The sequence below is a fragment of the Daphnia pulicaria genome, chromosome 7 (genome assembly GCF_021234035.1).
Source record: "Daphnia pulicaria isolate SC F1-1A chromosome 7, SC_F0-13Bv2, whole genome shotgun sequence".
Lineage (NCBI taxonomy): Eukaryota > Metazoa > Arthropoda > Branchiopoda > Diplostraca > Daphniidae > Daphnia > Daphnia pulicaria.
In genome coordinates this window covers 2911976-2938642 of record NC_060919.1, presented here as the reverse complement: position 1 = coordinate 2938642, position 26667 = coordinate 2911976, and the positions used below count along the sequence as shown (strand labels likewise).

General features: G+C 41.8%; 6 protein-coding genes, 3 long non-coding RNA genes and 2 other non-coding genes across 13 annotated transcripts in view; 6 read left to right on the top strand and 5 right to left on the bottom strand.

Moving 5' to 3' along the window:
- LOC124350283 overlaps positions 1-26667 on the top strand; it is a 212576-nt gene that overhangs the window by 1449 nt on the left and 184460 nt on the right. Inside the window, exon 5 of one of the 2 annotated variants that reach the window (XR_006920657.1) lies at positions 2118-2259. This is a non-coding gene — a long non-coding RNA (uncharacterized LOC124350283). Of the gene's footprint in view, positions 1-2117; positions 2322-26667 lie in introns of both variants that reach the window. The other variant, XR_006920656.1, reaches the window with a different exon arrangement.
- Trnap-agg lies at positions 405-476 on the top strand. Its single transcript has one exon. It is a non-coding gene; the product is annotated as a tRNA-Pro (tRNA).
- Positions 1479-1550, top strand: Trnap-agg. Its single transcript has one exon. It is a non-coding gene; the product is annotated as a tRNA-Pro (tRNA).
- LOC124350402 lies at positions 2571-3473 on the top strand. The gene is made up of 2 exons (XR_006920899.1): positions 2571-2786; positions 3190-3473. It is a non-coding gene; the product is annotated as an uncharacterized LOC124350402 (long non-coding RNA).
- LOC124350289 lies at positions 3975-5796 on the bottom strand. Of its 2 annotated transcripts, XR_006920671.1 has the most exons (5): positions 5655-5796; positions 5457-5589; positions 5273-5377; positions 4790-5058; positions 3975-3989 (listed from the first exon to the last, which is right to left on the bottom strand). It is a non-coding gene; the product is annotated as an uncharacterized LOC124350289 (long non-coding RNA). The 2 variants fall into 2 exon arrangements; XR_006920672.1 differs by lacking the exons at positions 3975-3989; positions 4790-5058 and adding an exon at positions 5136-5192 and having other exon boundaries at positions 5655-5792.
- LOC124349942 lies at positions 6140-7685 on the bottom strand. Its single transcript, XM_046800892.1, has 8 exons — positions 7527-7685; positions 7327-7457; positions 7165-7244; positions 6950-7097; positions 6785-6880; positions 6605-6721; positions 6444-6540; positions 6140-6354 (listed from the first exon to the last, which is right to left on the bottom strand). Exons 1-8 carry the CDS (start codon positions 7576-7578, stop codon positions 6305-6307), a joined length of 771 nt encoding a protein of 256 aa, XP_046656848.1. The 5' UTR covers positions 7579-7685; the 3' UTR covers positions 6140-6304.
- On the bottom strand, positions 7824-9356 carry LOC124349943. Its single transcript, XM_046800893.1, has 8 exons — positions 9207-9356; positions 8986-9116; positions 8836-8915; positions 8618-8765; positions 8457-8552; positions 8268-8384; positions 8103-8199; positions 7824-8032 (listed from the first exon to the last, which is right to left on the bottom strand). Exons 1-8 carry the CDS (start codon positions 9256-9258, stop codon positions 7986-7988), a joined length of 768 nt encoding a protein of 255 aa, XP_046656849.1. The 5' UTR covers positions 9259-9356; the 3' UTR covers positions 7824-7985.
- Positions 10073-12263, top strand: LOC124349660 (U4/U6.U5 tri-snRNP-associated protein 2-like). Its single transcript, XM_046800431.1, has 9 exons — positions 10073-10274; positions 10355-10501; positions 10562-10851; positions 10910-11135; positions 11205-11491; positions 11560-11750; positions 11811-11946; positions 12011-12097; positions 12159-12263. Exons 1-9 carry the CDS (start codon positions 10199-10201, stop codon positions 12204-12206), a joined length of 1488 nt encoding a protein of 495 aa, XP_046656387.1. The 5' UTR covers positions 10073-10198; the 3' UTR covers positions 12207-12263.
- Positions 12313-21457, bottom strand: LOC124349364 (serine/arginine repetitive matrix protein 2-like). The gene is made up of 8 exons (XM_046799881.1): positions 21271-21457; positions 20667-20823; positions 19845-20538; positions 18950-19772; positions 15965-18882; positions 15708-15901; positions 14618-15643; positions 12313-14547 (listed from the first exon to the last, which is right to left on the bottom strand). The coding sequence occupies exons 2-8, from the start codon at positions 20754-20756 to the stop codon at positions 13138-13140; spliced, it is 7155 nt and encodes a 2384-aa protein (XP_046655837.1). The 5' UTR covers positions 20757-20823; positions 21271-21457; the 3' UTR covers positions 12313-13137.
- Positions 22068-23069, bottom strand: LOC124350162 (60S ribosomal protein L35-like). Its single transcript, XM_046801203.1, has 4 exons — positions 22971-23069; positions 22595-22731; positions 22338-22419; positions 22068-22272 (listed from the first exon to the last, which is right to left on the bottom strand). Exons 1-4 carry the CDS (start codon positions 22971-22973, stop codon positions 22123-22125), a joined length of 372 nt encoding a protein of 123 aa, XP_046657159.1. The 5' UTR covers positions 22974-23069; the 3' UTR covers positions 22068-22122.
- LOC124349546 (endoplasmic reticulum mannosyl-oligosaccharide 1,2-alpha-mannosidase-like) lies at positions 23247-26236 on the top strand. Its single transcript, XM_046800238.1, has 8 exons — positions 23247-23648; positions 23709-24264; positions 24336-24484; positions 24564-24752; positions 24826-25010; positions 25075-25360; positions 25442-25582; positions 25655-26236. Exons 1-8 carry the CDS (start codon positions 23535-23537, stop codon positions 25874-25876), a joined length of 1842 nt encoding a protein of 613 aa, XP_046656194.1. The 5' UTR covers positions 23247-23534; the 3' UTR covers positions 25877-26236.

The following is a 26667-nucleotide window of genomic DNA, read 5'->3' as shown; positions in this document are numbered from 1 at the left end:
CCCTTTTTTTAAGTGGGTTTTCTTATTCCGTTTAGAAAGCGCAAGCAGTTTGGATAGTCCCTTCAGCTCGTGTATAAAAAAATTAGAATAATTAACATTATTGATGAATCATGAATTCATATAATATACCTAATGTTTCCAAATGCCGAAAGTTTCGCCCCGTTATTTTGTTTTGTCCTTGTCTTTTCGCTCGATTCAGTCTGACATTTACTGGTTTGTTTAAAGTTGAACGAACATGGAATTTATCTTGTTCTCTATCGCTGTTAGGTCATCTCCAATGTAAATTTCCCCCCTTTATTGTGTCTTTATTTTAAGTTTGGTTCGTGCAAAGGTTTGAGAAATTCAATAATATTTAACCATTGTTCACATCATTTATAATTTAATTTTCATCTGAAAAATTCATTGGCTCGATGGTCTAGGGGTATGATTCTCGCTTAGGGTGCGAGAGGTCCCGGGTTCAAATCCCGGTCGAGCCCACTGATGTTTTTTTCTTTTACTTGCTACAACATTCAATGTTATTCATTCTCAAGTCAGTCATATTTGTTTAGGATTAGGACAGCTATTTTCATCAAGGAAGAGCTACACTAATGGTAAGCGCGTAGTATCACGGCCAAAGGATATCTTTTTTCGTAACGTGCACCGTTTATCAGCCGATTCTTAAGACAATCCGCTGATTTTCCGTTATTAGTTATTTTTATGTTTAATCGATGATTTAGGTACTGGTAATATACAAGGATCCTGAAAAGCATTTGATTGAACGCATAATTATGTCGCTTACGTTGGGATTCCACATCAAACTCACTCTACACTCAACAAGTGGTGACTTTTCGTTCCTTTTTTTGTTCTTCTACTTAGGTTAATAAGAAACATTAAATTAGGGTCTAACGATTAACTACAACCATTTTCAAAACGTTTTTACGGAAGTTTCAATCATTTTACATGATACGCTTGGAGAACTTAAAGTGCCTTGACAAAACAAGCAGCGCCATAGCTTGTTGCACATGTTCCATCTTAAATTTCTTTACATATACTTTACTTTGTTCGACTTTGTTACTTCTCTTCTTGTGATGAGAAATTCAGGTCATTTATAAAGAAAATTATGGAATTAGAACATTGGCCTCATTTAAATTTTAAAGTGAAAGTTGCCTGTCAGCACTTGTGTATCAGTGGGAAATACAGAGAACAAGAGTAAACTGTCGTCTACTTTTGATTGCTGATTTTAGGCTGAATATGAATCTCATCAATCATCATGTCATCCTATGATCATAATCTTCTAAAAACACACCTTTAGTCAATTTTGCAAGTATATTTTCAATTTATCCGGATTTTGTGGTCGTAAACCAGTTTCAATTTGACGTTTTTATCAGGAGCTGTAAATCATTGTAATTTATCCTAACAGTTCCGTAGTTCGACTATCATTGTTTTAAATTCTTCCCTGTGATCTGATTACATAATTACTATTGAGTTCAGTTTACACCGGCTCGATGGTCTAGGGGTATGATTCTCGCTTAGGGTGCGAGAGGTCCCGGGTTCAAATCCCGGTCGAGCCCAGAATAGTCTCTTTTAATGGTTTAAAAAAAACATAACCATTACGCTATTAGCATTAGCGGAGAGGGCTTCCGGGAAGCCCGCTAAAAGCCGGAAGCCCGGCTTCCCATTTTCCGGTGGGCAATAGCACATCTTAACACTGGTGCCCACTGGATTCCGGTGGGCAATAGCCAATAGGCGCGATCGTCTTTGGAGTTCTACTGTCGCATACAAAGGAATTTTATTTTTTACGTTAAGTTTTTTTAAATATTATTAAAAATACCCGACAAAAGAACTCCAGCAGACCAGCAGCACGACAGTAGAATTCCACTACGCGACCAGTACGCGACAAATCGACAATAGAACTTCAATAAATTCTTGAATAAATTCTTGGATTATTTTCATGATCAATTTCAGATCAATAATAGAACTACATTGAATTTTAAATATTTTTAATGTCCGACGATTTTAAAACTATTTTCATGTCCGACAGTAGAACTACATTGAATTTTAAATATCTCAAATGTCCGACAATCCATCCATCGATCCATCCTTGATTCCTTTCCGTACAGTCAAACCATTGATTTGAGTCAAACGTGGTAATCGTGGAGGAATCTTTTGGCTCCGTCAGTAGGTGGCTAAAATCAAGTTGTCCCTCAGCCGCCAGATGACGTGAGTGTCTTTGAGGGGACGAAATATTCGCCATTTTGTTCCGAAACGCCAAGTGAAAAGGTGTTCAAAATTCGCTACGGAATTGCGGTGTCGATCTACATCTTCAGCATTGAAATTTAATGGTAAATTCTAGTTTGGATTTCTCAAATGTAATTAATCCTAGACGTTGCTGTGTGAATTTACAGACAATCTGGCATATGATTTCCACTTGGGCAAATGATCGATCACGTGGACTGAAACTGCTTTCCATTTTGCCGAAATGTCGTCCGTTGTTAGCTGTACCTGTTCGGATGTACGTCTCATCTCAGGCAGAAACACTGCAGAGTAATTTTGTTGATGAATTTCCTTGCAATGATGCTATAGATTTTATCAGTTGGTGTTCAGGTTGGAGATCCTTTTGCTTAACTGTTGCAGAATGTGAGAACTCAACAAATTCTGAGCTCCATGGCTGGCATCATGGCCACAGTGGATTTGTTGCAGCCAGCTGGTGAAAGGCGTGATGGAGTCAAGTTGAGCTGCAGCTGCTGCATGCAGTTAATCGAGATGGTGTTATGCTGAAGTGTCATTGCAGGACATTTTTTGAAATGGTAAGTTGATTGAATTTATTGGTTGTAAGTTGGGAAGTCTTGTGTCTTTTTTTTCCAATTCAACTGACAAGTAAACTCTGATCTAATGTAGACAATAAGTGGTGCTATTTCTTGCTTCCAAATAATAGTTTCTGTGAAAGATATCAGATAGCGATCAGCTTCCTTTGAGTTAACAACTTTCTTCTGATCAAACTAGAACACAAATTTCCACTCTGTATGACAAAATTTTTCTGACATTTTAGAATTAGATGTACAGAATTCTCTTTTCCTGGGATTTAATCTTCATTTAAAATTTCATTTGCCAATGGAATCTTGGAAAAATGTCTTGATGTCATTTGTTTTACATGATTTTTTTTGCATCTTAAGTTTGATCATGGAAAATAATATTCCTTTTTCCCCATAGAACTTGGTGATACTATAACTATGCCTGTGCTGTTCAATGTGCAGTGGTTTTGCAGCCTGGTTCCAGTTGAGAGATGTGATTATGCAGCTGATACAGGATTGAAGAAAAAGAACTGAAGTAGCTGTGCTAGTGTTCTCCTGAAATTGCTGTGCCACAGGAGTTGCAGATAGTGTTTGGTTCCTCATAGAAGTTTATTTTTAAAGAGTCTGGAGATGATCAGCCACTTCTGCCTATAACTTATGTAAATTTCAAAGTTGTAAGTAATATACAAGTCAAGTGCTAAACATGATTTTATTATAATTTAAAAGACACAGCAAACGAAAAACTTTAAAATGAATTGCTTTATTGTCCCACCTCCACCCACAATTCCACCACTTTTCACAATCACACACATTCATACATACACTTAAGTTAACACGTTGACTGCCACGCCATACAACCCGTAGGTTGCTCTCTACTATTCTACGCGCCACGTCTAAAGGATCCATGACCAAGGTGGGACTTGCCATTGCTGACAAGTCACCACATCGACAAGGGGGAACTATGGTGCATTGCCTAATAAAAGGCTTGCCTTGCGGCAGATTTTGGGCTTGGCGACACTCCGACCTCGCGGCATGAAATCCACGAGGCCGACCAGCGCGGCCCGTGCAAAGGAGCTAGGGGAGAACAAAGGCGTAGCAGACAACGGGTTAACTAACACAAACAGTCAAACAACAACATATTAACAACAACAAATGATGATCCGCGCTGACATTTTGGAGATAACGGAATGTTTTGGTACGATCCATCTTCTGCGTTACCTGAATAAAGACAAAACAATTGATATTATGTGAAATGCCAATAAAAGTTATATAATACAAGATACAATACAATACAGATAGAAACAATAGTCAGGATTTTTAGCTCAAAGATTTAAAGTTGCAATTTTTTTAAATTTAAAATCAAGCTTGCAATATTGAGAACTGTTAACAGAACAAAGCTCACTTGCTAGTTTTTTGAAAATTTTCCGGAAGTATACCGGAAGTAACCACAGCGCCTCAACCATTAAGCTGTCGACAAATTAAACCACATATTCGTGATCTCCATGAAATTTGGGGTCGATTAGATATCATTTAAACGAAATCGAAAATTTGGCCAAAATCGAGAATTTTCCTGAACTATAGTTCAGGAAAATTTTCAAAACCGGAAGTACGAAAACGTACAAAAAAAAATATGAACTATACCACAAATTTTACGAGGATCACGAATATGTGGTTCTTTTGCTCGTCGAATGAATATTTACTGAACTACTGACTGAAATGAGAAAACCGGAAGTAGAAAAAAAAACACATTATTTAAAAATCTAACAAGTGAGCTTTGTTGGTGGTATAGTTGTCGTCAGTTTTCACTAAAAAATTTCCACACACAGCTGCCGATAAATTTTTTAAGAGATTTTAAAGTAACTGAAACTGACTATTTTGACAGCTGAAAAGCCATCTAGCGTTAGAAAAAAACATCTAAGTAACACTACGTTTGCGCGCAAGTAGGGCCTGATTTCGGAATTATTACAGACACAAAATTATAATAGAAAATCTACGAAAATAAGTAAATTGTCGGGTACCTGGGCATAATCCCGTGGTGAGTGACTGCAAATGTGTAACAGCGGCACGGAAGCGACCACTGATGCACTGAAGTGTTCCAACTCGTTAGTGAAGTATGACAAGTTGTCTTTTGGTGTACGAAGCGATGAAGCAGAATCTGGATGAGCTTACGTCGGGAAGATAAGGATGGAGCAGAACGTTGGTCAATGGTCATGGACGAAAGCCAGCGTAACGTGGCTCAAGAATATCCGTGCTAGGACCACACGATTCCACAAAGAAACTGCTTGCTCTGTAAAAAAAAAAAAACAGCAGCATTACTTCACATGCTGAGATAAATTTCCTGATGTTAAAGAAAGTGTCGTGAAGTATTGCAGTATTGTGGTGATAGGTGGTTCACTTCACACTCTTCATGTCACTGAAACTCTAAGTGGAAATGGGATGAGGAAATTCTCTACGTTATTTACAAATTTACACAAATTTACCTATAAGAAATAAAACTCTACCTATCTCTTAGCTGGGTTGCCTTCTAAACCAAAATAAAAACAGCCATAACAACAAACATGCTGTTACAGGGTACGCCACCAAAATTGCGAGATTCAGAAAAGATCCTATGGTTCATAAGCAAGAATACCTTTGTTATATGAAAATCTGAATTGTAATGCTCTGGTAGCAGTGATGGGTATATACCTTATCTCGGCACATTTATATTCCACTATATGTGCTCTTCAAACATGAGTTTTAGGCTTTTGACAGCATGAGGATCTAATGGATGGAAATTGACTGAGCACTAAGTCAACTTGTTGGAACTGACAGTATGCATCTAGAATTTTAAGAAATAAGTTGGTACAGTATAAAAATAAGAAAACTTGGTAAAGATTAACCTACATATTAAGATACGAAGTTAAATTGGTATTTGAAATCACAGGAATAAGTATAAATTAGCAACAATTTGTTTCGCTCATTTCGCCTCGTTTCACCATGAAAGAACAACATCGGTGACCCTGGCGACATCTAATAATGAGTTTTGGAACTTAAGTTGGTTGCACATAGTCCTCCTGGGGTCCTGGCACCTGCCTGGCACAGTCAGTCACAGACAGACATGACGTTACAACTTACAAGTAGTTCCACTGATTTGAATCAATTTTTAAAACGGTGTTATTTTACATCGCTTAATATGCAAAAATATTAAAGTTACAGTACAAACGAACATAATTAATAACAAACAATAAATCTAATTACGTTTGAAAAATCGTACAAATAGTAGTATATAGTAGTAGTACAAAAGATCAAAGGCTTCTTCGGAGTTCGCAGTTAACAGGATCGTTAGAAAATCTAGTCAAAATAACTTGACTTTTTATAAGGTCCTTATAGGCCTAACTGTATTTTTATTCCTGTTAATCATTTTTTAAATCAAGTAAAAAGTACTAGTTCCTTTAATATAAGGAAAGTAAATCAATTTCCAGTTTTTCTAGTCTAGATATAATTATATTTCTGCTTTCCTTCAGTGTGCATTGTTAGATGGCATATCTGATTTCTCAAAGAACAAGGCTGGCAAGTGTTGTGGGTGGGTTCAGCAATGAGTCAACTAAATAATAAATATGTTAATTAGTAAGTAGGTTAATGTAGGTTAGTACTGGAAAATAATCCGTGTATTCAATACTATTATAAACATACCGTAATGTTGAAGAACAGTGTTGATAAGGTTCGTAATAGGTCCTTCTAGGAGTTCCTTGAAGAACGGTGCCAAGAGATTGAGAGTAAAATCGACAATCTGCAATAGTTTACAAATATGAGTGTCGGAAACCATTTATAAATTATGTTTTAGTCTTTTTTACGATTTCAGCAAGCCAGTTGAATATTCCCAGACCAGTAATTTCCGTACTGATGTGACCCATTTGCTTCAAATCAAACACGTCAACGACAACGATTCCGGAAAGAATATCGATGGTGGACTGTGAAAATAAATCAGTTTAAAATTTCTGTAGAATATTTATTATAGGAAAGCAAAAACAGACGTGGAAGTAGAAGTTGATGTAATCCGCAGTTCCAACCATTGAAGCGGTCGGTCCGATATCCAAGAAAAGAATGCTAATTGCATAGCCAAAAGCAGCCTACAATATTTTGTAAAACTTGTTAATTTTTCTTTCTTTGTTATGAGCGGGTAATAATATCAAACTTACGTTGTTGATGCCGCAGTCAGATTCAAAGAAAATGACAGTATCACTATTGCTGAGGGTAGCGTCGCCAACACGATGAATTGTTTCCATACCAGTAGCTAAGCCATCGTGCAAATATACACCTCCAGTAACTCCGGGATATTCGTCCCATCTTATCATAAGACACGTGAGATATTATTATTTGCAAAGCAATAAGTTATTCATAAATAGACGCATACGTAAAGCTAAAGTCAGCATCCGGAAGCGCAATGCGATCGTATCCTTGGAGGACGATTTGTTCGCGAACTAAAGTCAACACCTGAATTTAAAAAAAAAAAAAAAGGATATTATTTTACACAATGAGATTAAGTTTGATTAACAAGAAATTTTTCAAATAATACTTCGTCCATGTAATCGTTGGCATTTCCCAATTCTCCACTGCGAACTCGAGCCAAGAGTTTTCCTGTGGCCGGAAATTTAAGACTGAGAACAGGAGTATCTTTTTTAGAATCGGGTCGTCGAATACTAGCTCCTATGAAAATATAACAAATAGTTTAAATTGCATGCATAGGAATTCGTTTCAATATCAATAAAAACATACCGTGCGAATGTACGACGAGGCAAAGCAATGTGAGAACATATACTACTTTCATGGTGTAGGAAGAAAATCTCACTTTGTTGATGAAAGAAGACCAAGGCAATAACTACAAGAACTGTTCAAAAACTGCGTACCAACAATAACCATCAGCTAATCATGTCTATCAATCGAATCGAAAACGTACCAAACGGCCGGTTAGTGATAATAATGCAACAGACTGTTTTCGTAAGATTAAAATCGTGACGACAAACTAGACCAATATTTTTAAAAAGTATGCAGTGACGTTAAAGAGAAAACAAATAAGACTACACTACTATTGTAATTGAAATCCATATCGGGTGTTTGTGAATACAAATTTCGATTTCCCTGTATTTATTCACTACATACTAGCTAGGGAATGTTTCTTTTTTTGTCTGGTTGTATTTCTTTAGCTTATCCACCGTAAATTGCGCTGGCAGTTTCTTAAATAAGGCTGGCGATTGTCGTTGGTGGGTTTCTTAGCGAGTCGACTAAAAAGGAAAAATTTTTGTGAACATTGATTAGAGGTAATAAAGTCATTCCTATCGAACTTGGACCTACTGTAAGCTTGAAGGACAACGTTGATAAGGTTTGTAAGAGGACCTTCTATGAGCTCCTTGAAAAAGGGCTTCAGTAGGTTAAGGGCAAAATCGACAATCTATAAGAGCATTCAAAAATTATCAAACCAAATTGAGAATGCAGAACATGTTAAAGCTTCTCTTTTACGATTTCGGCGAGCCAATTAAAAATTCCCAAGCCTTGTATATCTGTGCTGATATGACCAATTTTCTTTAAATCAAAAACGTCGACAACAACAATTCCGGAGAGAATATCGATAGTAGACTGTAAAAATGAAAAGATGGTTAGTTAATTAGTTACTATGTGAATTGTTATTTAACGTAGAGAAAAACAAACATGGAAGTAGAAGTTGATGTAATCGGCAGTTCCGGTCATCGAAGCGGTTGGTCCGATATCCATAAAAAGAATGCTAATTGCATAACCAAAAGCTCCCTATAAAGTTTTGCAAAACCGTTAACTTTTATTTCTGTTACGAGCGGAAAATAAATGAAACCTACATTGTTGATGCCGCAATCAGATTCAAAGAAAATGACAGTGTCAGTGTTGCTAAGAGTAGCGTCCCCAACACGGTGAATTGTTTCCAAACCAGTAGCCAAGCCATCGTGCAAAAAGACACCGCCATTTACGCCGGGGTAAGCATCCCAACTATTTAGGAAATTTCAGAAAATTCATATTTACTAAAAATAAAGTTGATTGTCAATTTTTCCCGTCATACGTAAAGCTAAAATCGCCATCTGGAAGCTGAATACGGTCGTATCCTAGCAGGACTATCTGCTCGCGAACTAAAACCAAAACCTAAAATATAAAATGTTTAAAGACAAAATTCAGTAAATATAAGAACGACATTGAATTATATTACAAATACCTCGTCCATGTATTCATTGGCATTTCCTGCTTCCCCACTTCGAGCACGATTCATCAAATGTTCAGAGGCCGGAAAGGAAAGACGAAGAAGCGGCTCGCCTTTTCCAGAAACGGGGCGTCGAATTCCAGCACCTACCAAAAGTAATGACAAAATTAAAAATTATGGTCGTTAGAAATTTAGAATCAACTCAATCAAGGAACGAGTAACAAATATGAGCAAACCATTGGAAAGGGTAAAAAGGCAGAGCAAAGCGAAAATGACAACCACTTTCATGACGAACGAACACAATTTCAGTTTGAAGTTAAAGAAAAAAACCGTGTCCTTTTAAGAAACAGAAAATGCAAACTGCACACGACCAATTTATACAAAAATTATTGGTCTGTCAATGATTAGGCAATCGATCACTTCTTGATTAGAAAGTGATATAAATGGGTTTTTCAAAGATTATGATTGTGACATCGAACTTGATTTGACTAATCTGATAATCCGTATTGCGTGCTAAAATCAAAGGGCAAACACAATTACCCAATGATTATATTTTTGTAAACCTTCGAAAGACGAACTCACACACAAAAAAAACATTCTATTGAAAATGTCAAAATGAATTACGAAATTCTAATTCACCAATTGCTTAGTTGATTTTTAGAAACCCGGAAATTGCTTGTTTCCGGGTTTATGGTTCAAGTAAGCAATTTGTATCCAGGCAGAAACAAATCTACACTATGCTGAACATCATTATCTGTACCATCAATATCCTTTTCAAAATATAGACTTCTGTTGACATAAGTTAATCAAGGTAAACAGGGTTCTGATAATGCATCCAAACAAATTCGAGACAAACTCTAAACTTTGAGATGATTACACAACGCCCAACAGCGTTACCAGACACAAAATAAGAGTTTTTTAGTTAGTTATCAGGATAGTAATTCAAACGATAAAAAATAGTAGCCCCATCTTGTACAAATAATTATTTACTTGACGCATGACCATGATAATCAAACGAAATTTTGAAATCGCGTTACAAGATTTGAATGAAGTAGTTGACGCCATCTACAGGACAATAACAATACTTTTTCGTTTACCGGCATTAACGCGTTGCATTCGTTTTGTGTGTCTGCTATCCTTTCCGTAACTTTGCATTTGAGTTTCCTTAATTCTTAAACAATAAGAAAAGCTGTCAATTTTGGCTCTTGGGGTAAATATCTTTTCAAAAATGGGGACGGAAAAGAGTGATATAAAGCGCAAACATGAAGATTTCGATGATGAAGACGAACCCGTCGTGAAAACAAGTATTGTTGTCACTATACACAAAACAAAATAATAAATATAGTGCAATCCGTGTAATAACTTTTACTGATAAAAATTTTAGGAGAACCAATTGCCAAATCTCGTCTGTGTCCTTATTTGGACACAATAAACAGGACAGTTTTGGATTTTGATTTTGAAAAACTCTGTTCAGTCTCGCTCACAAGGATTAATGTCTATGCATGTTTGGTGTGTGGAAAATACTTTCAAGGTAAATTTTATGTTAAACAGCAACATTCACTTATTTTAAATGATTTAAAATGAATTCTAGGAAGAGGCCCCAGCACACATGCATATCTTCACAGTGTGGGAGAGGGACATCATGTTTTTTTGAACCTTCACACCCTAAGATTCTATTGTCTGCCAGACAACTATGAAATCATTGATTCATCACTCGATGATATCAAATATGTCTTGAATCCAACATTCAAAAAAGCAAATATTGCAGTGTTGGATGTCATTGATAAAGTATCTAGGTCTTGTGATGGTACTCTTTACCGTCCTGGAGTAGTCGGACTGAATAACATCAAAGCTAATGATTACTGCAATGTAGTTCTCCAGGTAATGAAGTAGTAAACTATAAATTAAAAATAATAAACTTTACTTACTTTTGTATTAGGCTTTATCTCATGTTGTTCCACTACGCGATTACTTTCTCAGGGAAGAGAACTACATTGGTATCAAGCGTCCTCCTGGAGACAATAACGTCATCTTAGTTCAGCGTTTTGGTGAATTGATTCGTAAGCTTTGGAATCCACGCAACTTTAAGGCTCACGTTTCCCCCCACGAGATGCTCCAGGCTGTCGTTCTGTGCAGTAAAAAGAAATTCCAAATTACAAGCCAGGGTAACATTAAATTATTAAAATTGTTATTAAAATTTTTACCTTGCTAATTCTTCATTTTCCATATTTCAGGTGATCCAGTGGAATTTCTTTCGTGGTTTTTAAATGCGTTGCATCTGGCATTAAACGGTACCAAGAAGCCAACTTCTTCAATCATCTACAAATCTTTTTTGGGAGCAATGAAAATTCATTCTCAGCGAATCCCACCCATCGATGCCACTGATACAGAAAAGGATGCACTGATGTTGACTGCCGAATACGTCGAAACATTTGTCGATTCGCCTTTCCTTTTTCTGGCAGCCGACTTGCCTCCTCCTCCTCTGTTCAAAGATGAATTTCGCGAAAACATCATTCCGCAGGTTTGCCAAAATCAAATAGCTTGTAGCATTAATTAAAAGCTAGATCGAGTCTTTTTTTGATTTTTCAGGTATCTCTGTTTGCATTGCTGTCTCAATTCAATGGAGTCCAGCAAAAGGAATACAAGACCTACAAGGAAAATTTTTTGAAGAGATTCGAATTGACAAAACTGCCACGTTACATTATTCTCAACATCAAGAGATTCACGAAGAACACGTTTTTCATAGAAAAGAATCCCACCATCATAAACTTCCCCATCAGGTAAATAAAATTACCACACAATTTTTTGTTAACCGTTACAAAATTGAGATGTGTTTTTAGGGGTGTGGATTTTGGAGATATTCTAGGCGCAGATGTTCGCGCCAAACACGGCTGTACCACATACGATCTGTTGGCCAATATTGTACATGATGGAGAACCAACCAAGGGAACTTATCGTGTTCACATACTTCATAAGGTAAATTCGTTTTATTGTTGACCAATAATCACAATAAACTTCACGAGTCAATTGCTTCTATTAGGCGACAGGAAAATGGTTTGAAATGCAAGATCTGCACGTGACAGAAATTCTTCCGCAGATGATCACTCTCACAGAAGCTTACATTCAGGTAGAAAAAGAAATACAATAAAACGTTATTATGTCCCATTTAAAATGTTCAAACATTTTAGATATGGGAACAATCTACGGAAAGAAGCGACGTTGAAATGTCCAACTGAAATTTCTGTCAAAAGTGTAAAACCCGAGTTGAAATAAATATTCAAATTCGTACTAAAGCATTAATGTGAGACTTCTTATTGGATTGAATAAAATTAACACACCACGTCGCGAGGAAAACGAACCATGTTTGATTACACAAGATGCAATAATACACAACTTATTTCGTTTTTTTTTGTTTCATTTATCTTGCTCCAAACGATGTTGTGTGGCAAAACAGGGAAAAAGGAGTGATTTGTTTAATTAAGAGAGAAGAAGTGGGTTTGAGAATGCAGAGCAAAATAAAGAAATCTTGAAACAAACACGTAAGAGACAACCCCAAAGAGGACAGAAGGGATGAAAAAATAAAGGGTCGTAGTGAAAAATTAGATTCACACCGCGCAATCAAATTGTCCTTCATGAATTCCGCTCGTTTGCTACTCTTTTTCCCTTACATACACTCGCACAAAGTTTCTTCAAAAATCAGACCAGCATTCGATCGAATTCAAATAGCTTATTTTTTTGCGGTGAGCAGCGGTGGGGTGATTTTTATTTTATGCTACAAAAAATTGGAAAACGGCCAAAAGTTGGAAGGGCGAAAAAAAAATTAGGAGAAACAATTGGTGGGCCTTTTTTTTTTAGCTTTGTCGCGAATAAACGAGGTGTGTGTGCGGGAACAAGAAAAAAGTGATCAGTCGGGGAAAAAGTACAAAGGATCAAAGAAGGAAAAAGGGGAGTTTAGGGCGGCAGCTGCAGGGCTAGCAGAAGACGACACATGTCCAGTACAAAAGGACAAGTTATCTTCTTACGCTCTTTAATTTTTTCCCCGTGCGTCAGCTTTGCAAAAAGAAAGTCTGTGTGAAATCTTCCACTCAGGAAACCGAGTCCTTCAAACGAAAAACTTGCACAGCACTTTTTTTTAAGTTTTTATTTTATTTTACTATCTCCTCAAATTCACTTGGCGGCGGAAGCGACATCGGCTTTAGCACTGCTGTCCTTGTTGCTTGATTCACTCGAACCAGGCTTCGTAGAAGCATCTGACGCGTTATTACCTCCTTTCCGTTGAGGCTTATCATCGGCCGAAGACGTTGCCGTGCTGGCCGAAGTGGTTGCCGTAGTCGGAGTACTCGAAGCGTTGCTGCTACTAGCTGGAGTCGATTTGTCGTGTTGCTGATTTGCCGTCATCGCATAACTATTTGATGCGTTGCTCTTCATCTGAGATGGATGACCAGGTGCCGAACCCGAGCCGGGAATTCGAGCCGGATGAGGGTTGGGGGCTCTAGGTCGGGCTCCCAAGCCACCTACGGGGGCTCCGGGAGGGCCACTAGAATGCATGGGCGGTGGAGGATGTTGCTGCATGTTGCCTGTAGGAGCAGTCGGTCGCTGAATTGGTGTCGGATACCGAGGAGCATTGTTGCCCGTGCTTCCGCCGGAACTCATCATGTTATTGGAGTTGTTCCCTGATGTTTGCTGAGGCGGTGGAGCGCTTCGGACGGAAACGTAAGATGTTCGAATCGAGGGAGGGCCAGGGTAAGCACCACTCGAATGTGAGCTGCCCGGAAACTTGTTCATCGGATGAATTTGCTGCTGCTGCTGTTGTTGTTGTTGTTGTTGCTGCTGCTGTTGTTGTTGCTGCTGCTGATTGGCTGCTTGTTGTTGCTGAACCTTGTTCCTCGATTTGGGAGAGGTTCCGGAACCACCCTGTTGCTGCTGAACCATGTCTATTTTCTCTCCTCCACTCTGACTACTTCCAATGTTGTCCAGTTGTCCGGACATGTACTGGGCTGGAGATGGAGCGGCTCCAGCAGGAGATGGACTCGGACCAGATGGTGAATGAGTAGGTTTAACAAATTGTAGACCGCCTAGTGGTCCTGTCGGAGGTACTTGGTTCGTACACATCGGACCAGGGCCGTTTCGTGGCGGATAACGTGCAGCCATGTTTAGATTGTATTGCTGCTGCTGCTGTTGCGACGGCATCTGTTGTTGTTGCTGCTGCTGCTGTTGTTGCTGTTGTTGTTGTTGCTGCTGCTGTTGAGCAGCCCGATTGGCGTATCCTTGCAGGCCAGCTTGAGATGCAAATCCTGGAAGCGAAAACGGGCCAGGGGCGGCTGGAGGACCTTGTCCCATTTGTTGGAGACTAGGGCCACCAGGTTGCTGTCCATAATAACCTGCGTTCTGGTTGCTCTGGCCGGCACCTCCCGAATAGAACGAAGACGGCGGTGGCTGAATTGCTTGAACTTGTGGCGGAGGAGCTGTTCGCTGCTGCGACAGAAGCTGCGATTGCGACAAGTAACTTTGGCCGCTCATTTGACTGACTTGGCTCATATTCATTAGTGGCTGGTTCGGGTCATAAGGATAATACATCTGCAGGGAAAAAAACGAGTTTAGCAAGAAAGAAAATGTACAAAAACAAGAAATGCAAATTGTTAAATACCTGAGAATGCTGATGACCAGTTGGTTGTTGCTGATAAGCAGATTTGGTGCCAATCGATCCGTGGATAGACTGGCCAATAGAACCGTACGACGATGACTTGAGGCCGAGCGAGTTATTGCTGGATATTAACATCGGTCCAGGATTGTTGTGCTGCGACTGAGGGGCAAAAGGACCGTGACCTTGTAGTCGATACTGTGACGACTGGTATAAGTCATTCATCGCAACAGATGGAGGAACGTGACCTCCTGAAGCACCACCAGAAGAAGCATTGGGTGGAGCTGCCGGGCTTGGCGGAGGCGGTTGCTGGAACAAAATGTTCTGTTGAGCAAAAGGACCTCCACCGCCAGCGTTGCTCAAACTACCCAAATTTGAGAGTCCAGCGTGCCCCATGCCAACACCGTGAGCAGTTGGTGACATGAAATGTGAAAACTGTGATCGGCCCGGATTGCCTGGACCATTGAGCACTTGCAACAACGAAAACTGAGAATTCGAATCCAGGAATGGGCCGTAAATACCGGCCTGAGGAGCACCCTGTAGCTGTTGGCCAGGCGCTGAGCCATACACCATAGCGGCCGGAGGAGACGGAACGGCTGGCATGCCACCATACTGATGATAACCCAAAGGTCCTACCGAGCCCAATCCAGCAGGACCACCGGCACTGGCAGCGGCCGCAGCAGCTGCGACTGCCGCTGCTGCCGCCGCCGCTACGGAAGGAGTATTGCAAGTGGGCGCTCCGCTACTGAATGTCGGAGACGATGAAATGCCGTGCTGAGCAGCCAAAGCCATAGCAGCTGCCGCTGCAGCCTGTTGTTGTTGCTGCTGCTGTTGAGGTTTGACCTTGCAAACGTTGTTCACACCAGAGTTATCCATTTTCGCCTGTTGTTGGGCATACACATCCTGACTCATATCGGCTGAAGGGTCCGTTTCGTATCCCTGAACTGGATAAGCTCCGGGTACTACATTAGGATTCACTACTTGGTTTGGATCTTCCCCGTGGTGTTCCATGACGGTCGGCATATCCCAAACCTAGTAAAACGTTCAACGTCAACAGAAAACTCAAGGAAATTGCGAAGAAAAAAAAACATTGTACCTTTTTAACCGATGCGATTTTCATGTTCAGCTCAGCCGTTGATGGTGAGATAGGCGACTGGACACTGGACGATGCAAGGTGTTGGATCCTAGGGACCCCAGAATTGGTTCCACTACCAACCATAGCAGATTTATTGCTACCAACAGCTAGCTGAAGATTTCCTGTTCCTTGATATCCACCATTTCCACCTACACCTAATTAACAAAATAAAGATGAAATTAATTTCTCGAGTGATTTCTTTTGTTTTTTCTTCTTACCCATTGCAGCGGCAACGGCAGCCATTTGCACTGCTTCTCCTTTGGTTGAAGCATTGGCAGTCGAAATGATGGGTGCCGACGCCTTGGCATCTGGCTGCTGCATCTTTTGTTGCTGCATAGCAGCGGATCCTTTGGGTCCTCCCTGTTGAGTTGGGGGTGTTCCCCTTCCTTTCGCCAATTCCGCCGACGAACTCTTGAAATTAGTATTTTCAAAAATGATGGTCTGAGCTGGCGGCGTAGTTCCATCTAGAATGACCGTGCTCTCTTCGGTCACCTTGTCTACGGCTGAATCGGTCAACGCCATCGAAGCCATGGCGCTCGTAAGTCCTGGTGAAGGCACACCTCCTGCCTTTTCCCACGGTGTTCCACCCATTTGCTGCTGTTGTTGGACAGGTGGGGTGCTCTCTTTAGTTTGTGTTGAGGACGTTCCACCTTCGTGGGCTTCAGCACTCTCCGATTTTTGAATTTTGTGACGATTGTCACCCAGCTTGGCCAAGCGAGGGGGGAGATTGGTCTTAGCTCGCTGCTCATAGCGTTGATTTTCTGATGCTTTAGAGGCCTGTCCTCCACGATTCCCACGGTCATCATTCCGTCCTACAGGTCTGTCATTACGATCCCGTTGTTCGACTCGATCGCCTCGCTCACGATCGTTTCGATTCCGTTCTCCACGATCACGATTATCTCTACTGTCTCGGATGTCTTTGGGTTCATTCCTCCTTTCACCACGTGACTCTCCAACGCGCTTGGAGCCATCTTCTTGATTAAGTTGCTGTGACCGGTCTTTAGGAGCAGGCTTTCTATCGTGATCCTTGTCTTCGACGACAGAAGAAGATTCCTTTGCTGGCGCAGAGTTAGATGCGGTTCCAACACTGGAAGGCTCCAAATCTTTGTAATAATCATTATGGTCCGGTTTGCCACGGACGCGTCTGTCACCAGCACCAGCGGGGGCAGCGTTACCACCTCCGCCACTTCCGCGTCCTCCACCGCCTCGCTGTCGGTTTGAACGATTGTTTGCGGAATCGCTGTGCTCTGAATGGCCACTCTCCCAAGCTTCTTCTTTGATCTTGTGATCGACTCTGGGAGCCGATACGCCCACCGATTCATCTTGCTGCTGGAAACGAGGAAGACGTTGTTGTTGCTGGGCATCTTTATTGCGAATGTGCGGTTCCTCATCTTCAAATCCACCACGACCATTACCTCTTCGGTTGCGGAAAGGAGCTGCCGCAGCTGGAGCAGGACCTCGGTTGTTTCCTGTACCACCACCACCACTTCTAGCGTGATCCTTCTTCTGGTTTTCTTCTTCATCCGGAGACTTACTCTTTCTCGGAGGTTCCACATGTTGTTTCTTCTCACCGTGCTGTTCATTCGTTCGATAATGAGCGCCATCTTCTTCATAATAATCATCGTAACTGTCGGAATAACGAGAATTTGATTCCCGACGACGTTGGCCTGGTCCACTTCGTCGCCCTGCCGGACCAGCAGTTGATACGTTATTGGTAATGGATGAAGTGTTGTTGCTAGCGGTGCTACTGTTTACAGATTTCGGTGCCAACGAAGAAGCTGGTCTATTTCGCAAATCTTTAGTTGGGCCTTTGCGATCAGAATCTTCATTAGCCTCGACGCTCGACAGTTTGTCTTCCACAATTTTCGACGGTTCGGGAACTTGTTCTCGGCTTTTGGAGCGTGTCGTCCAAACATTTTGAACACTGTCAGAAGAAGATCGCTGTTGCTTTTTGTCCTGGTCTTCTTGAGTGTTAGTACTGGCAGAGTATGGAGCAGATCCGCTTCTTCCATCGCCATGAGTCGTCGCTGGCGGCTGTGCTGGAGTCGACTGACCTTCACGGCCCGGCAGCCGTCGGAGCGGAACAAAATTGCTTTGCTTGTTTTCCGCACGAACGTCGGCTTCAAGTCTGTCTCTTGGAATGGGAGCAGGTGCATGATGGTGAGATCCGGCGCCGTGGGCTTTGCCGCCACCTTGAATGCGTCGTTCTTCACTGAATCCACGAGAATCGACAGCACCAGCTAGAGGAGGTGGAATATCTTCTTCTCCGGGCTCATCCGCCCATGAAACAATTTCTGGCATGGGGATAGGAAGGATACCCTTTTCCTTGCTGCTACTTTCATCCTTCAAACTGGAACGACTGTTTCGGCTGTTGGGACGATCCTGTTCCATGGTATCAGATTCAGACGTCTTGGCATCTTTGCGCTTCATGGTGATGCTTTCCTTTTCCACCCAGTCACGATCGCGACCAGAAGGTTCAGGCCGATGACCTCCTCGACCGTCACTGAGCCTTTTCTCTGGATCAGCTCGCTGCCAATTGTCGCCAGGTCTCTTGTACGGCGGTTCACGGTCACGCTCCCTGTCGCGATCTCGTTCCCTGTCTCGGTCTTGATGCCAATCACGACCATCACGCCCGCCTCCTCCGCGAGAGTCATAGCTATTACTGCGATCCATGACTGGAGGTTCACGAGGTCGTTCGCGGTCATCTCGATCTCTTAATCGAATTTCCTTTGGAGGTGGACCACGTTGTTCGTTCTCATCCATTCTTCCACCACCAACGGCAGCTTGTTGTTGTCTTTGCTTCAAAAACCTAGGAGGAAGTTGAGGCTGTGGCGGAGCGTTGCGGCCACCATATGAGTAGTCAGATCGGTCATTTCCAGGTCTTCCCAATCCAGAACGATCGTATTTTTCTCTTTCAGGGGCACGATCATCGAGATGGCGGTCGCGATCCCGATCACGTTCTCGATCCCTTTCTCTATCGCGTTCCCTGTCACGTTCTCTGTCACGCTCCCTGTCGCGTTCTCGGTCACGATCACGATCTCTTTGATTCAACCCGGTTCTTGGTTCAGTGTCAGCGATGGGCTCCCTATTACGATCTCCTTGTTTGGTTTGTTCAAATCGGCGCTCTTCCTCTTCCCTGCAAATAAAAATTTATCGATGAGGAAAATTGAATTAAAGATAAAAGTCCATGGTGTTTACGATACCTCATTTCTTTCGCACGCTGAGCTGCTTTAATTTCTACATTCTTCTGTTGCCTTTGCTGCTCTCTCCAGAAATCATCTTCGTCAAGTGAAATTGGTCGGCTATTATTCTGCTGGTGAGGATGGCGAAGAGGCGGACCACCACCTCCGCTACCTCCAATCTGCGCAACGCCACGATCAACACCGCGATCTCTGTTAAGAGTATTTACGTTTTGAGCGGGCGGAGTTGAAATGGCCCGGCCTTGAGCTTGAATATTGTCGGCCCATTTCCCATCTCTATCCGCTTTCGACTCTTCCTCAACGGCGGCGGCTGCTGCTGCTGCTGCAACAGCATTCGTCGTTGAAGCACCAGTTTGTTGGGCGTTACGCTGTTGTTCGGTAGGTTCATCGTCGTCGAGTTTCTTGTCATAATCCGGTTCGTCCTGCAAAGCCGCCCAGCCGTCATCCCCTGAAATTTCATCCATTCTTCGAAGATCTTCTTCTTTGATGATTGGTCGAGGATACAAATCGGGATCGTTCTGGTTAGCAGCTGGATTGGCCATCCTCATTCCTTGACGGAAACGAGCCTCTTGGTTGGGAGGTGGGGGATATCGACCAGGTGGACCGCCAGGTCCTCGAGGTCCGTATTGTCCGGAACCCGGATACGGACCGGTTGGATAATTACCCGGAGGAATCTGTCCACCTCGGAACATGAAAGGAGGCATGACAGATCTCAGCGCATGAGGTTGGCCGGCAATCTGACCTGGATGCACAGGAATGCCGCGTGGGCCGGCCTGGCCCGGAGGCAAAACACCTGCAACCTGCCCAGCCAAGCCATCGACGACACCTTTAAAGCCAAAAAGGAAAGAACGTGAATACCGTTGCGACGCAGACGGAAAAAATTCAGCCGATGTATTACCTGAGCCCCCTTGAGAAGGTGACACATTTGACGGCCTTCCTCCCTGCACCCAACTGCCTTCGGTTTGTGGTCGTAGACTGGGACCTGGACCGTACTGCAGAGGCTGAGGAGACTCCTGACGAGGAATTTCCGATGGCGAGACTGGAACAGGCGCGGCAACCACTGTAGGTGGTTGCGGTGCAGGCGCTCTCTTCGCTGGAGGGCCAGTTACTTGTGAGTCCGCCGTCAAAGAAGGAAATTCTTGTTGAAATTTCCTCTCTAGAAATGTGGTGCTCTGTCGTGGCTGAACAGGGATCGCCGGCTGTGCTGGAGCAACTGTTGGAACGGGACCTGTCGAAACTGGAACGACTCCGACTGGAGCAGGCGATTGCGATTGGGGTGGCTTGTTTCCGGCAACAACCGGAGCTGATGCGGCTGCTTCTTGAGCACTTCCAGTCCATCCCGCTGAGTTGGGAGTAGCAGACTGTGGGGCTGTCGAAGGGGCTACTGTACCACTACTACCACCTCCACCGCCGCTGGTGGATGAATTCGAAGAATTTGAGTTGGAGGATTCGGGAGCGACTACGCCACTCTCTGATTTCAGACTAGGCAAGTTGACAGGTTGAGGGGCCCGTCGAGCACTAGGCACTTTACCCAGACTTTGCATGCCATGTTTAGGGGCTACAGTTTTGGCCTGTGGCTCAATAGAGTTACCCTGAAATAGAAAAGCAGTTTTGGAATTAAGGTCAAGTTCTTTTTTCTAAAATTCTGGTTAATTTCACATTTCCAGATAATACTTGGAATAATAGTCTAATGTATCAGTAGGTTGATTTCAATTCTCACCTTGTACAAGTTATTGATGTTTAGCGCTGCATATTTAGCTTTGCCTTTCTCCCCCTTGGTAGCACTGACATTAGTGGTCGATGTGGACATGCTGGACACACAATCGCCAACATGAGGCACTCAGATTCCCACCCACAGAACGAACCTTTGCCCTGGGCTGGGTTCAACCAGAAAAGAAACAATAGTATTAGTACTCTTCGAGTAATGTTCCTCTAGTGTTTTGACAGTTGCAATATCTTGAGGTTCCCAACACCCAACCAAAGGGTTTTAACCAGCTACCACACAAAATTAAAATAACTCAACAATTGAGAACAGTTGATTGAGTTTTCCACCAACTAAGGGAGTGATTTTAGATGGAATGTTAAAACTTTTTTACTAGTTTATGTAATAAACTTGAGAGTGCCAACAAAGCACAACTGATTTGATCACTGAAACGTTTGTCACTATCTCGAAATTATTACACAATAAGAGGATATACTGGAGCCTTCGAATCACGAACGTCGGCGAACCCTTTTAAAAAGTAAAGTGGAGGTGCGGAGACGATCGTTAAAAAGAAATTTTTGACTGAGACAAACGGTATTGAAATATTTCCGGTTCTTGTTACCTAGGTTCGTCCACTTGGGTTAATCCAGAATAAAATAACACAACACTTGTTAATGTATCGGCCTAATGGATGTAGCCGGATGAAAAATGTTCTTTGTGCACGGAAAATTTTCCTACTAGGGCGCGCACGAATAAATCTTTTTCCCTTTATTTCCACTAGCCACCAAACGTAGTGAAAAAGTACTTTGGCTGCCTGCCTGTAGGGGCTGCTTGTCGCAACTATGGAGGGGGATGGGAATCGACGCCTGCAAAAATGGCTGCTTAACTACACCGTTGCCGCTTCTACTTTTGTTGGCTACGCTTTTTCATGACATTTGGCATGCTGCATGCATTTTTCTTCTCTCGAATTACGCTTATTTCCATTTTTTTTTCAATTATAACCGGATAATTATTGAACGAAAATATTTCATTAGAGGAAGTAGCGTATCCTGCACATTCCATCAGAGCTTATTGAATAACAAACTTCCGTTAAAAAGATATCCGTGAGATCTCTTGTTTCTTATCCTTAATAAATCGCTGAATTGTTTATCGTTAATTCATCACACAAGGCTTGACCAAGCATTTATTTGATTATGCTGATTAAATTATATCGGTTTAATTTACTATGAAACACTAATGAAATACTCAATGGTATATTATTACGTAACTGATTTTTCGAATATTGCGAACAATTTATACCGCTAGCTGGTAAATCTAGACAAGTTTCACTAAAATCTGTTTAAACCTCGATATGCAACTGCTTTTGGAAAACAGCGATTTGTTAGTTTTTTTTATAATAAATGGAGATGAACAAATGAATTTGACGGACATCGAGTGTAATGAGCCCGATAGCAAAGATATCCAAAGCATAATTTTAAGCCTTGACTGCGAATTTGCGCATGGGGAATGCCCTGCTCCTCCTCAGTTCCTTGGAGGTCTTCTTTGCCTTCTCGCCGGTGGTAAGGGCACGACGCATAGCACGTGTTCTCTTGCTGCGGAGATCCAGGGGCTTGTATTTCTTATTCTGTGAAAATTAAAGATATGTTAGATTCATCGAACAATGTCAAAGCAGTATAATGAACCTCATACCTTGTAAACTTTTCGCAAGTTCTCCTTTTGTTTCTGGTTCATAACAATAAGAACGCGGGCGATAGATTTGCGGACGACGCGACTGTAAAGGGAAAATAGTAGTTCATTAAAGATCATTGAAAGCGTGCACAAACATAACAATGGAATGATGAATTGTCAACAGGTTAACTGTGCAAGATGAGTTTAAATCTTTCGCACAATAGAGACAATAGACATAACATCCACTGTAAAGGATCATTAGTAACCAATAATCTTACATCTTGGACAGTTTGGATGCAGCTCCGCTTGTGACTTTGGCCACCCTAAGCTGAGAGAGCTCTTTCTTGAGCTCATCAAGTTGTTTAAGGAGTTCCTCCTTCTTCTTGGTACGAAGATCGCGGCATCTCACTTTAGCCTATTAAGTAATAAGAAAAATGAAAAATTATTGAATTGCTACAAACACACATGAACAGCCAGGGTCGGCACACACACCGACATTTAACTCTATGTCAAAAACAAACCATCACTAGACAACTTTTTACATAAATGGGTTCACAATAAGGTGCAAAATCAACTCTTCAATAACATTCGACTGTAATGGTTGAAATAGTTTTACAATTCAGGATGATTTTGGATAGAAAAAACCTTGCTTACCATTTCGGAACTGCTTTTTCTTCAAGTGACTGAAGGAAGAACTGCTCTGCTATAAGCTGGGGAAAGAAGGGAGCAACGGTGCCAGCTATTTGATTTAAACCGGAGCGAAAACAAGGAAAAAACCTAAAATTTTTTACGAAAAGAAAAGTGATTAAAACATTGGGAACGAAAATTATTAAAATCAAGTTAAAATTTTGAAAATAAACGTATTGAATTGTAATTTTTTTGGAAGATGATTTTGATTTGTGTTTTATTTTGCTTTAGGTGGCAATCCCCCCTGTGGTCTATTATGACGTCGAATTCCTACAGACAGCAAAATATGCTCCGGTCAAGGTATTAATGAGATTGTTAGCACAAGTCCTAAAAGTTTTCCGTGTTTTAATGAAGTTTTACTAAAGTTTACCGTTATCTGTTTTGAAACGATGTAAATAAGTGGCGATATTATCGATGCAGACGTCGAAATCCTCCGACACAAAAATTTAGGATCCATAGTTAGTTAGAGCAGGTTTTTCATTTGTAATTTTGTGGCTGGAATAACCAGAGAAATTATTCACTGGTAATTCAATGGGGACACCTATTCATGAACGAGGATACACATCTGTCCTCGTACCTTATGTACTTCAGTATCCAGCCAACACTTTGTGGGGAGAAAATACCCAAAGGAAACGTTTATGGCGTGTAAGTTGACATTTCACAGTCCCATCAAAGAGACCAGTATAAATTTTTTTTTATTCTCAGAGGTGGAATCAGCTATCCAGATTTCAGCGCAACACTTGTCTACTCTTCATGGCTCTGCTAATCACTTTGTCCATACTATTTGTGTTGCCTAACCTTCCATCAAGTGGAGGTTTGCCAGCCCCATCTAAAAACGAAGAAGCAGCAGGTCTGGATACAGTGCAAGGAATAAAACCAAGTTTAGATTATGAACGAGAACCTGAAGGTCCTCCAAAACCCATCACTCAATCAAGACCTATCCAAGAAAATTTCAGGCCACTTACCAAAGAAGAGGAAGATAATCATGCTGGAAAGAATGAAGACAAGTCTGTGAACCTACCCAGGAATGGATTTGATCCACTCAACACGAACAACAAGAAAATTATTTTTACTGGACCCACCAACGACCGTCAAAGAGCAGTTGTGGAAGCTTTTAGTCACGCTTGGAAGGGTTACAAAACCTATGCATGGGGCCACGACCACTTGAAGCCGATTAGCCAGACTTATAACGATTGGTTTCATCTTGGATTAACAATCATAGACTCTCTAGATACCATGTACATAATGGGTCTAACTGACGGTTTGTCCCCAAACACATTTCAATTTCAAAAGTTTTTATTTCATTTCTTTCTTTCCAAATGTTTGAGATAGAATTCAACGAAGCCCGTAGTTGGGTCAAAGACTCTTTGCAATTCAATGGAAATCGAGATATTAATTTATTTGAAACCACTATTCGAGTACTGGGCGGATTGCTCAGCACGTATCATTTATCTGGTGATAAAATGTTTCTAGACAAAGCGGTGAGATCCTTAATCTACTTTGTCCAACGTCTAAAACAAAAAATCAATACTTTATAATGACAACTCTCCTTGCTTACAGCTGGAACTGGGTTTGCTTCTTTTGCCGAGCTTTAAAACGTCTTCGGGGGTGCCATATTCCGATGTTAACCTTGGCACGAAGAAGGCTCACCCTCCCAAGTGGAACGCCGACTCGACCACTTCGGAGGTGACGACCATTCAACTTGAATTTCGCGATCTCAGCCGCTCGACTGGTGATCCCACCTTCGAAGTAAGTATAGTTGAATTGAAATGGTTGCCGTTGAACCGACGAAAAAACTGATCCATTCCAATGATAATTCCAGGAGCTGTCGTTCAGAGTGTCAAAATTTATCCACAAGTTGCCAAAAACGGAAGGGTTGGTTCCCATTTTTATCAATCCGAACACGGGCCAATTCCGCAAGTCGACCATAACGCTGGGAGCTCGCGGAGATTCGTACTACGAGTACCTACTGAAGCAGTGGATTCAGACGGGCAGGACCATCGATTTGTAAGTTTGTGATGCCCCAATTAGACAATGGGACTAAAGTAAATCATTTTCTTGCATTGGATAGTTTACGAGATGACTACAACGCATCCATCAGCGGCGTCAAGAACCTCCTCGTGCGTCATTCCAAGCCGAACAATTTACTTTTCGTCGGAGAGCTTATCAACGGCAATGACTTTAAAGCCAAAATGGACCATTTGTTGTGTTTCCTTCCGGGCACGCTGGCCCTTGGCGTTCACTACGGCATGCCAAAAGAACATTTGCGCCTGGCGGAGGACCTCCTCTACACTTGCTACCAGACTTACGCAGCTCAGCCCACTCATCTAGCGCCCGAAATCACTTATTTCAACGAAGTAAGTCAATGTCAAGCCAACACCAAACAACCCAAACACAAAGTAACCGCCATTCTTTTTTCCAAAACAAAATAAAAACAGGACGACGGTGACAACGACATGATCGTCAAACCGGCCGATTCACACAATCTCTTGCGACCGGAAACGGTGGAGAGCCTGTGGTACATGTACCACTTGACGGGCAACACTACCTACCAAGACTGGGGCTGGAAAATTTTCCAGGTTTGCCAGAAATTGTGTAGGAAAACTTACTTGAATTCGATTGACAATTTTCTTTCGTTGAATTCTTTGCAGGCATTTGAAAAGTTTGCTCGGGTGGAAAACGGTTACAGCTCCCTGGGCAACGTCAGGAGCGTGTCTGAGATTAAATTGCGAGACATGATGGAATCGTTCTTCCTGGGCGAGACGCTGAAATACTTTTACCTGCTCTTTAGCGACGACCAGAAGACGCTCAGCGTCGACCGCTACGTTCTCAATTCGGAAGCTCATTTCTTCCCCATTCACACTTCCCGATGACCACATCCTTTTTGCACCAACTACTTTTTCCCCATCTTCTTTGACCTTCTCTCTCTCTCTCTCTCTTTTCTTCGAGTAAGAAAATATCATCAAGTTGAAACGAAAACATTCTAGTGTGCTCACGCGGGAATTTTGGAGGGGGGATGGTGGACATGTGTGTGTCTTGTTTTCTTTATGTGTGCCGTATCAAACAACCTGGTTCTTTCACTTATATTACTTCACGTTTGTTTGTTTTTTCTCTTTTTTTTATAAATTTATATATCTGGTCGAGGAGACGAGAAATGTGGGGGATAACACTAAAGAAAAAAGCAAACAGCAACAACATTATTATTGTATGTTTCATTACACTAGTCCGAAAAACAAGTTGACGACCATTTTATTTGTTACACATCTAAATTCTTTTTTTCTCTAGCGTCATAATATAATTTGAACTGTTTTTCCCCTCAGTCCCCTCTACTAGGCTATTTCGATGCGAGAAACGATTTCCCAAAAGAATTGGACAGCAGAACAGTCACGACCGAAGAAAAAGAAACGAGCGCGATCACGAAAACCCTCATCGTGTAAATAATACGAGACGGGGTGGGGGCCAGTAGAAAACTCACGTAACGTATTGTGTGTGGCTTTCGATCAAGGATAGTAGGGGGGGGGGACTAGTGTGTGTGCGTGATATCGACGCGGACCTCACACAAAACAGACTTTCTCCAACACAAAATAAATAATTTCTTTCAAAGGCATATAAGAAAAAGATATACCTGCCACACGACAGAGTCTACCACCAAGGCACCTTTGCG

Excerpts from the sequence above, each read along its gene's own strand:
- LOC124349943 (XM_046800893.1), bottom strand. The coding sequence starts at position 9,258 with ATGAAAGTGGTTGTCATTTTCGCTTTGCTCTGCCTTTTTACCCTTTCC. Across the intron at positions 8,766-8,835 it reads GATGGCGATTTTAGCTTTAC|TTGGGATGCTTACCCCGGCG; the intron begins GTATGACGGGAA and ends TTTCCTAAATAG. Across the intron at positions 8,033-8,102 it reads CGTTGTCCTTCAAGCTTACA|TCGACTCGCTAAGAAACCCA; the intron begins GTAGGTCCAAGT and ends TTTCCTTTTTAG.
- LOC124349660 (XM_046800431.1), top strand. The coding sequence starts at position 10,199 with ATGGGGACGGAAAAGAGTGATATAAAGCGCAAACATGAAGATTTCGAT. Across the intron at positions 11,492-11,559 it reads GCGAAAACATCATTCCGCAG|GTATCTCTGTTTGCATTGCT; the intron begins GTTTGCCAAAAT and ends TTGATTTTTCAG. Across the intron at positions 11,751-11,810 it reads ATCATAAACTTCCCCATCAG|GGGTGTGGATTTTGGAGATA; the intron begins GTAAATAAAATT and ends ATGTGTTTTTAG.
- LOC124349364 (XM_046799881.1), bottom strand. The coding sequence starts at position 20,756 with ATGTCCACATCGACCACTAATGTCAGTGCTACCAAGGGGGAGAAAGGC. Across the intron at positions 19,773-19,844 it reads ACCTTCTCAAGGGGGCTCAG|GTGTCGTCGATGGCTTGGCT; the intron begins GTAATACATCGG and ends TTGGCTTTAAAG. Across the intron at positions 15,644-15,707 it reads AAATCGCATCGGTTAAAAAG|GTTTGGGATATGCCGACCGT; the intron begins GTACAATGTTTT and ends ACGTTTTACTAG.
- LOC124349942 (XM_046800892.1), bottom strand. The coding sequence starts at position 7,578 with ATGAAAGTAGTATATGTTCTCACATTGCTTTGCCTCGTCGTACATTCG. Across the intron at positions 7,098-7,164 it reads GATGCTGACTTTAGCTTTAC|ATGGGACGAATATCCCGGAG; the intron begins GTATGCGTCTAT and ends TCTTATGATAAG. Across the intron at positions 6,881-6,949 it reads CTGACTGCGGCATCAACAAC|GCTGCTTTTGGCTATGCAAT; the intron begins GTAAGTTTGATA and ends AAAATATTGTAG.
- LOC124350162 (XM_046801203.1), bottom strand. Across the intron at positions 22,420-22,594 it reads GCATCCAAACTGTCCAAGAT|TCGCGTCGTCCGCAAATCTA; the intron begins GTAAGATTATTG and ends TTCCCTTTACAG. Across the intron at positions 22,273-22,337 it reads ACTTGCGAAAAGTTTACAAG|AATAAGAAATACAAGCCCCT; the intron begins GTATGAGGTTCA and ends TAATTTTCACAG.
- LOC124349546 (XM_046800238.1), top strand. The coding sequence starts at position 23,535 with ATGGGGACACCTATTCATGAACGAGGATACACATCTGTCCTCGTACCT. Across the intron at positions 23,649-23,708 it reads AAAGGAAACGTTTATGGCGT|AGGTGGAATCAGCTATCCAG; the intron begins GTAAGTTGACAT and ends TTTTATTCTCAG. Across the intron at positions 25,583-25,654 it reads GGGGCTGGAAAATTTTCCAG|GCATTTGAAAAGTTTGCTCG; the intron begins GTTTGCCAGAAA and ends AATTCTTTGCAG.